Source organism: Cynara cardunculus, assembly GCF_001531365.2.
Source record: "Cynara cardunculus var. scolymus isolate 2C chromosome LG 17, CcrdV1, whole genome shotgun sequence".
NCBI classification, from domain to species: domain Eukaryota; kingdom Viridiplantae; phylum Streptophyta; class Magnoliopsida; order Asterales; family Asteraceae; genus Cynara; species Cynara cardunculus.
Window position 1 is genome coordinate 4090414 of NC_037544.1, and position 10160 is coordinate 4100573.

A 10160-nucleotide genomic window follows, 5' to 3' on the forward strand; every position below is an offset into this window, starting at 1 on the left:
CGACATACATCTTGATTTTTATATTTTGTTTTATTTTTAATCTCAGTTGATGTCATAATACGGTCTTATGTGATTTTCAAAAAACGATAATGTTTTTATTTTTAAATAAAATATAAAATTAAAAATATTATAAAATTTTGATAAAAATATATCGATATTAGTATCAAATTAACTATTTAAAATTTCTTATTTTTTATGTAAATTTTTAATTCAAATTTTAATTTTGTTAATATAATTTATTTGGTTTAATAATATATTTTTTTTAAAGATAATAATTAATTATTTTGTTAAAACTCGATAATTGTTCTAATTATATTTTAGATTTTTTATATTTTAAAATGAGATGTTTATTCTCTGTTTGATTATGTTTATCCGCAGTTAGCTATATGAATTGAAACATGGAGCTTTAATAATGTATCTTCACAAAATATGTATCTTCACCACTTTCTACGAAGACGTTCACCTTCACAAAATATAAACGTACGTTCATATATATTATGTAAATGTTACATTTTTCACAAACGTTAACGTTTGACAAAAATTTTGGGATTGGTTGTGGATATACGAATGTGATATTTGATGAAAATAGGTGAAAAAGATCATATAAAATATTATAAAAATTGTTAACTAATTAAAACCCGAAAATAAACAGATTTAAATGATATAACAAGGTATTTAAAAGATTCATATAGTTTCTTTCTTCAAATTCTACCATCAACACAATTTAGGCATAAGCATGGGAATAGGTCCCGACCCGTAGGGAAACCTGGTCCACCTGTCCCGGTCGGGGACGGGGATTCCCCGCTAAATCGGGGATGGGGATGGGGACGGGGATCCCCGTTTGTCTCAAACCGGGGATGGGGACAGGGACGGGTATGGTACTCCCCACCCCGTACTCGTTATATATATATATATATTATTTATTTCAACTAAATCGGTAGTTCATAATTTACTAACTAGGTTTATAATTTAAAATTGTTATTTTTTGGATGTTAAGTCAAAATGCAATTACTCGATAAGTTTTGTATATTACTCGATATGATTTTATATTATTCAATATCTTTTGGTATATGTGACTTTAAGTTTTTTTGGATTTAATTGATTTTTTTTTTGTTTTAGGTTATTAGTTCTTGTATGATGTTATGGATTTTTTGTACTAAATTAAATTCATTTTGGTTTTAGGTTTATTGAAAATGTTTGAGATTTAAACATGTATGGTCTCTCACATATTTAATTTTAAATAACTCATATAAACGGAAAAAAAAGCCCCGTTCCCCGTTGGGGATGTGATTATATTCCCCGGCGGGGATGGGGACGGGGATAGAGATAAGTAATTGGGGACGGGGATTGAGGTCCCCGCCCCATCTATACCCCATTCCCATGCCTATTTAGGCATGGAAAATGGATGGGGATGGAGTGGGGACCCCAATCTTCATCTTCATTCCTATCTTCGTCGGGAAATATGATTATATTTTCATCCTCATCTTCGCAACGGGAAATGGGGGATTTTTTATCGGTTTATGTGATATATTTTAAATCATAAAACAAATGTGTTAAACATCACACTCGATCCAAAATGATACATGTTTACATCTCACATATTTCTATAAATTTGCTTTCATGGAGTATCAGAATATTCATTTATTAACAAAATCATAACATCATACGTAATTGTTTAATCAAACATTTTTGGTTCTCCATATTTTTATGTAAAACAAGTAGATATGTTAAATTTAAGAGAAAAGAATAGTGATTGTCTTCTCAATTGTGAGTTAGACGTATGCGGTTGAAGCCGTACATAATTACAGTGTACGAAGATTTAAAAACTAAAAGGTAATGATACTATCTAGGACTTGGGATCATGTTAGACCAAGGGTTTTTCGTGAGACTCGTGAGACCAATTCTTAACCCTTGGATTAGATCTACAATCTGAACATTCATAATCACAAAATTGCCACGAGACTTCTCAATAATCACAAAATTGTCACCGTACAACTTTAGATCATTAACTTATCAAGTTGATCAATGAACATAATTGATCTTACGGGTCCCACGAAAAACCTTTGATCTCACGTGAACCCAACCGTACCATCTAGAAGATAATTATGGCTAAGCTAAGAGAACCTACTGGGATAATCGCTAAGTTAATCTACAATTTATATCGACATCAGAATCTTTGATTCATTGAAAATGGTAATATCCAAAAAAAAATACGAAATCATTTTCTATTTATGTTATTTCTGATAAGTTATGTGGTTTAGATTGTTTTTCGTCATCTTGTAAGTACCTTCTTCTCGTTTGATTTTGTCCATATATATATATATATATATATATATATGTCTCTTTGTGTGTGTATAGTATATAGGAAAGGGTTTAAACGAGAAGACATGTGATTTATGCAAATACGAGAACACTTGTAAGTCTTATCATTTTTTTTATATCAATTTTAGAAAGATTGAAAGAGCAGTAAAATATTAAATATATATAATCCTTTTATTTTAGAAATTTCGAAGGCATGCAACATAAAATGGGAAAAAAATGCAAATCACATAATGAACAGATAAAGCCGATGATTGTGGACATGATCATCACTGGTTTTCGAAAATCGAGAACACTTATGGGCCTCCAAATTATTAACCCATAATAAAAATTAAAATAAACCATTTAGTGTACCAATGTATATGCATATATATACATATACATATATAGAGGAGCGATCAAATGCAAACCACCCAATTTGCACAAACCGTGCAAACCACCCTCATCCGTCGACTTCATTGTTTAATCTTATGAAATTTTTTCATGAAATTATTTAATCTTGTGAAATTGTTTCATAAATACTTTTTTGATTAAGTTGTTTCATATATGGTTATGAAATTGTTTCATATAATACTTAATGAAATTTTAATGAAACTGTTTCATGTTTTCTCTAAAATTAAAATAATGAATATGATAATATCCGTGATTAACACCCTTCACAAAAAAATGATTAATCAACCTCTCATAATTACAAAAAAAAAATAAACAAAATGAAAAATTATGATTGGTTGAATGAGTTTTGTACGGTTTGTACAAATAACGTGGTTTGCGAAGTATACCTCCTCTACATATACACACACACATATAAACAATAAAAGAGTTAAAATGAGAAATGTAAAAAGAGGTCAGAACCCTTAATCACTTTTAATCTTATGCCGACCCATTAAATGTGCTTCAGGAGGGAATTGATTCGGTGTATCTCGGTGCACGTCATTACTGTTGACATTCCTATATACATATACATACATATGTGTGTGTGTGTGTGTGTGTGTGAGAGAGAGAGAGAGAGAGAGAGAGACTTGGGATCACGTGAGACCAGCCTGTTTTCATGAGACCCGTAAGACCATTTTTTTACAATTGAAACTTCACAACAAAACGTTGTGAAAGTGTTACAACTGAGTATTTGATTATTAAAGCTCGGAGTTGTTTTTGAAAAACAATGGTAAGTAAATCCTTTTTAAAATCACCACCGCCTCATTTTTATTTTGTTTAACATAATGAGATAATTTTATTTATCTCACTGGGATGATATGTGATCTAAAAAAGAAAGTTGATGAAAAGGTTTTACTATTTGTGCTTTTTCGTACAAAGAAAACAGAAGCCAAGGGAGATTTAAAGACAAGTGATTCTACGAAATTATCTGGATAGTTATTATTCATCTCCATAACTACATCTCTTTGTGATTAAGATGAGTTTAAATTTTTATTAACTTTCCTTACTTGGAAACTGGGTATAGAACCATATGGTTCTTTATACAAGTTGTTGATTATAAAACTGTTTTGATGCCATAATTGGTCAAATTGTAGGTTTATTTTTATGATTACATCATGTGTGGAAATAAGGGTGGCATATCAATGAGAGGTATATACTAGGATAAGAGTGGCATATCAAGGAGAAGTGTATACCAGGATAAGGGTGGCATAGTCATCAAGTTATAAAATCTGGATTTTGAATCAAATGTTCATAATTATCTCATCCTTATGATGCGATAATTTGGGGTTGTCGCATATATGTGATGCGATAACTTAGAGCTATCGCATCTGTGTGATGCGATGAAGTGTGGTTATCGCATCTGTATGATGCGAGGAATGAGTTTTGTCGCATCCTTGTGATGTGACAAGTTGATTTATTGTACTTATTGAATGCGACAACTTGAGTTTATTGCATCAGTGTGATGATGCGATRAGKTGTAGTCCTCRCACCAGTGTGTTGCGAGGAAATGATATTGTCTCATCATGTCATGCGAGAAGTTATATGATGCAAGAAGTTTTATAAATGAGGTTCATTATAGCAAAGTGATGTATATTTGTTATTTTACAAATATGAGTTTATAAATGTAATTTGGTGATTATAAATGTGAAACTAATACTATATTGTTCACATCAACACTATTGCATTGATTCACACAATGAAACATCACCTTTGTCTTTCATGTCAACGCCTGTTTGTGTTTGTAGGGGTGCTTATGGGTTGGGTTGATCGGGTTGAATACATTTTAACAACCCAACCCAATGCTTGTGGTTTAAAAAATCTTAACCCAACCCAACCCAAACGAAAGTGCAACCCAACCCAAACCGTACGGGTTGGTCGGGTTGATACTTTTGTACATTAAAATATTGTTCTAACCTTGTATATTTTATTTCTCTACTCATAATTTCTTTTTCATCATCAACCATTTGATACAACTTATCCATACTTCTTACGTATATCACATTCAATTAATTTTCTCAATTTACGTATATATGTTTACAGTTATTGAACTAGAGATGTGAATAAATTGAAAAGATGTGTATATAAATWGTGTACGTGATAGTGTAATTGTTTAGTATATATTAATAAAAATTCAACAATCATATTAAATCCAAGAAATAAATGAATATCGGGTTCATCGGGTTGGGTTGGGTTCAAATAATAGTAACCCAATATCTACGGTTTGAAAATTTTACAACTCGATTAGACATCGGGTAGCTTCAGGTTAAGTTATTTTGCGTTGGGTTGGATTGGGTTGATCGGGTTGATCGGGTTTTTAAACACCCTTACCTGTTTCATATTGTGAAACGATATTGTATTCTTTCGCAATTTAAAACAACACACTTCAGTAACAAATTCACGTGTTGTTCACATAAGTTGCACTAACACCAGAAAACAACACTTCAATCTTCAAATTGACTACACATACCATCTTATATCTTTTTCATCATAGCGACCCATAACGGATCGGACCCAAAAAAAAATTTAAACGGTGGCACCATTTGACCATAAGAAAAAAAAATATAGAATTTTTTTTTCAAACGGTGGCAACCTTTGACTAAGAAAATGACACTAACATGATTTGGACTTGGGTGTGAAGTGGAATAAAAATCTTGCAAACCAACTCTACCAAATAAAACTTGTTCTCATTGTAGTTTCAAAATACATACGATGACACACAACAAATTAATACGGTTGCAACGTTCACGAGACCTAAATTTTTTATAAAGATGATAATTAAGTATTTTGTTAGAACTCAACTATTATCCTAATTATATTTTAGATTTTTTATATTTAATATGAAATGTTTATCTGTAGTTAGTTACACGAATTCAAACATGAAGCTTTAATAAGTTGTGCTTACAAACAGTTTATTTGTAATCTTGAATTTTAAGTAATATACATCAATAAACAGTACTACATGTATAAAGATTGATTTTTAAAAGTTTTATCAAATGTTTTATAATATAGTATAGATAATAATAAATAAAGTTTACAATAATTCCCCTTCTAGATTAAACATAGATGAATGCTAATTATAGCATGTTGGATGAATGAGATATGTTCTCACAATTGGTACTTTCTAATGTTCTCTTTGATAATTATAGTTTATCAATGATGATCAACATTTTATAATAGGAAAAAATCAATACATTTATGGAAAAACAATTATTAGAGTATATGGACGGTTTAGATTGGGTTGTATGAGTTGTACGAATGACACATGTTGTATTTGAAACACCTTATATATATATATATATATATAGAGAGAGAGAGAGAGAGAGAGAGAGAGAGTTTGTTTCAAATGCAATCCATCACATTTTTACAACCAATGCAACCCTGTACAACCAATGCAACCCAATAAATTAAAATATTTATGAAAATGATGAGAGTTCATTTATTATGATTTAAATATTTATGAAAAATGAATAAGATTCATTAATTATGACCAGTACTTTATAGTAGGAAACAATCAAAACTTTATAAAATTACATATTTATCAAATTAAATCGACGGTTGAGATTGGGTTGTATTGGTTGTAAAAATGTAAAAGGTTGTATAATAACCCACATCTCTCTCTTTCTCTCTCTCTCTCTCTCTCTATATATATATATATACATACACATACACACACACATATATATATATATATAGATATAGATTTAATTATTTGAGAAATCTAAAATTTGTGAGACCCGTGAAACTTCTACCTTAAGGCTTTGTTTAATTAACATGATTTTTTTCCTACTATGTATAGTATTTAATATATTGATTAACATATATTTGTTTCATAATGTGTTTGTTTCATATGTTTTCGGTTCACAATGTGAAACTTTTTTACGTGTATGTTTTATTTCCACAAACACGTCAAAAAGTTCACATTATGAACCGAGTATATGTGAATTATACACATTGTGGAACAAATATATGTTAATCAATATTCTAAATCATAGTCCTAAACAAAAAAAAAAAAGAAATCATATGAAATAGCATATGATGCACTCGTTCTCAAAATTATCACAATTTCATAGGTTCTTAAACACTAGTAGAAAAAAAGGTATTAACGATAAAAATTAGTGACAGAAATATCCGTCACTAATTAGCGACGGTTTAGCGATGGAATAAATAAGAATTAAGGAATAAATGGAATTATTTTTCAAGACCTTTACATTTTAAGTGGTTTCAATTGATTTTCATCGCGTATGTATGATTTATGTTCTTCTCTATGGTTGATATGCATCAAATATGTCAATGGACCCAAATTGTCAATAAACCAAAGTTGGGGGGTTGTAACTGCAAAGTTTGGTCTTTAAAAAGCGGGTGGTGCTTCCCTCCAACAACACATTGCTCTCTTCCCACACCCTCCTTCCATCAAATAACACGTGAGTTTAACCGTTTATCGATATCTTCTCCGATCAGTCGAGTTTAACTGTTACTGTCTGTAGTTTATAACTCTGCTTCGTTTAATTTACGTCTATTGATTCATAGGAGTCATTTTGACCGCTCATGAAAACGTAGAGCAATTACTTTGTTCTTTAGTTTATATACTTCTCTCGATTTAATTGAGGAATTATTATGTGTATGTACGTACTACATGTATTTATCTATACCGTCAAATGCACACTACAACATAATTGAGTTTATAAGACACCCCCAGTCTTTAATTAAGCATCCCAATAGACCGATTTATAAAACCAATAATTAATATTATTATTATTTCTAAAATATGTATATTATATATATATATATATATATATATATTATCAATAATTAATTGAAAATAACCAATACGTTATTGAATATCTATTAATGTTTCAGTGAAACATGCGTACCTCAATCAAAGCAAACGTGCTTGCCTTGTTCTTGTTTTATCTTCTATCACCTACTGTATTTTCGGTCTCCCATGACGGATTGATTCGAATTGGACTTAAAAAGAGGAAGGTGGACCGAATCGACCAACTTCGTGGACGTCGTGCGTTAATCGAAGGAAATGCTCGAAAAGATTTCGGCTTCCGTGGTACGGTTAGGGACTCGGGCAGTGCCGTTGTTGCACTAACGAACGATAGGGATACTTCGTATTATGGTGAGATTGGTATCGGAACTCCACCTCAGAAGTTCACAGTGATTTTCGATACCGGAAGTTCTGTTCTATGGGTGCCTTCTTCAAAGTGCTACAATTCAGTTAAGTTTTCGATCTATTTACCAGTTGTTTTACTAAAATAGAATAGCTGTTGAATTTATATACAGTTTCAATCATGTGCAGAAAGCTTGTCGTGCGCACTCAATGTATGAGTCGAGCGGTTCAAGTACCTACAAGGAAAATGGTACGGTCTCGTGTGATTGTTTATCAAGTTGTTAAAAGTGCTATTTACGAATTGTTGACATGCCAAGTAGCATTTTGGTTAAATTGCTGCTTTATGAATATTATATTTATAAAAAGGTTATTAATTGGTATCGTATTTCATCAAGGGACATTTGGCGCTATTATATATGGAACCGGATCAATCACTGGTTTTTTTAGCCAAGACTCTGTCACGATCGGTGATCTTGTTGTTAAAGAGCAGGTAAACCATGAGGGCTGTGACGTAGTAGTTGAGGCTTAACAGATGTGGTGGAATATCTCATCTGCTCTGGATTCAATTCTAGGCGTCCACAACAATTGTTGCCACTGGGGCTGATTTCTTACGGTCATAATTTGCCGGGACTAGTCTGGACATAGCCTGAAAATCCTTTCAGAAAAAAAAGTTAAAGAATCACTATAACAAAATCGGGTTTATAGGACACTCCCAAATTCTAAGTGTCCTAATATACTTCTTTATAAAGTGTCCAAATTCGTCGTAATAAGTTTTTTACGACATTTTTTTAATATAAAGCATCCCTTTATCAACTTTATAGGATACTATTTGAAAAATTGTCCTATAAAAACAAATGTCCTATAAAAAATTGAGTTTATAGGTCACTTTCTCAAAAATGTCCTATAAAGTTGCTAATGCGACACTTTGTATTAAAGATGTCCTAAAAAACTTGTTAAGACGCCCAAAATCGTCATATAAACTTATTACATCACCTTTAGATCGGGTATTTTATATTTTGGTCCAATAAATTAATTCCTATAAAACGGTCTATTGGGACGCTTAAATTTTGGAATTGTCCTATAAACCTAATTTTATTGTAGTGAATTGTGGTTTTGGATGTATCGAGTTCAACGTTCTCATCACGACTCTCCCTCCTTGTGATGTTTCACTTTCTTCAGGATTTTATAGAGGCAACCGATGAGACCGACAATGTTTTCTTGCATAGGTTGTTTGACGGTATACTCGGCCTTTCGTTTCAAACGATCTCCGTTCCTGTCTGGTACTTTACTCGCCTCTAGTTACCGCACTGGTTTATGTTTCATACCTTTTTTTGTGTTTTTTTGGGTAACCGTGGGTAAGGTTGCTCAAAAATCCGACCAACCCGATCAACCCAACCCAACGTGAAATAACCCAACCCGAAGCAACCCGATGGTTAATCAAGTGGTAAAATTGTCAAACCATAGGTATTGGGTTGATATTGGGTTACTATTATTTGAACCCAACCAAACACGATGAACCCGATATTCTTTTATTTCTATGATTTAATATGATTGTTGAATTTCTATTAATATATATATTAGACAATTACACTATCATGTATATTTTTCATATATACATATTTTCAATCTATTCATATCTCTATATAACTCATTCATATATATGTTCAGTAACTGTGAACATAAATATATATATAAATTGAGAAAATTAACTGAATGTGATATACGTAAGAAATATGGATAAGTTGTATCAAATGCTTGATGATGAAAAAGAAATTATGAGTAGAGAAATAACATATCCAAGGTTAGAGGAATATTTTAATATACCAAAGTATCAACCCGACCAACCCGTACGGGTTGGGTTGGGTTAAGATTTTTCCACACCGCAAGCATTGGGTTGAGTTGTTCAAATGTCTTCAACCCGATCAACCCAACCCATGAGCACCGCTAACCGTGGGTTTGTGGGGTGGCTCACGCATACCAACTAACCCCTGGAATGGCCTAGAGTCTTCACATATGAACCTCCATGGCCATAACGGCTAATACATGCCCCGAGCTTGAGCCACAACGCAAGTGGGTTAGTGAAATGGCTTGTAAACTGAGATATCTGCACATATTATAGGTACAACATGCTTAATCAAGGTCTTGTTAAAGAACGGAGGTTTTCCTTTTGGTTGAATSGCAATGTTGATGAGGAAGAAGGTGGCGAACTCGTGTTTGGTGGGCTTGACCCTAATCATTTTAGGGGTGACCACACTTATGTCCCTGTGACTTATCAGTACTATTGGCAGGTTGGTTA

The 10160-nt window shown here is 32.0% G+C and overlaps 1 protein-coding gene across 1 annotated transcript in view; it reads left to right on the top strand.

Annotated features, from left to right (window-relative positions):
- The first annotated feature begins 7614 nt into the window (after positions 1–7614).
- Positions 7615–10160, top strand: part of LOC112500491 (procardosin-A-like) — a 6970-nt gene continuing 4424 nt past the window's right edge. The window contains exons 1-5 of the mRNA XM_025103984.1: positions 7615–7971; positions 8054–8114; positions 8260–8354; positions 9044–9144; positions 9984–10152. Coding sequence (XP_024959752.1) covers positions 7615–7971; positions 8054–8114; positions 8260–8354; positions 9044–9144; positions 9984–10152 — 783 coding nt within the window. The remainder of the gene's footprint in view (positions 7972–8053; positions 8115–8259; positions 8355–9043; positions 9145–9983; positions 10153–10160) is intronic.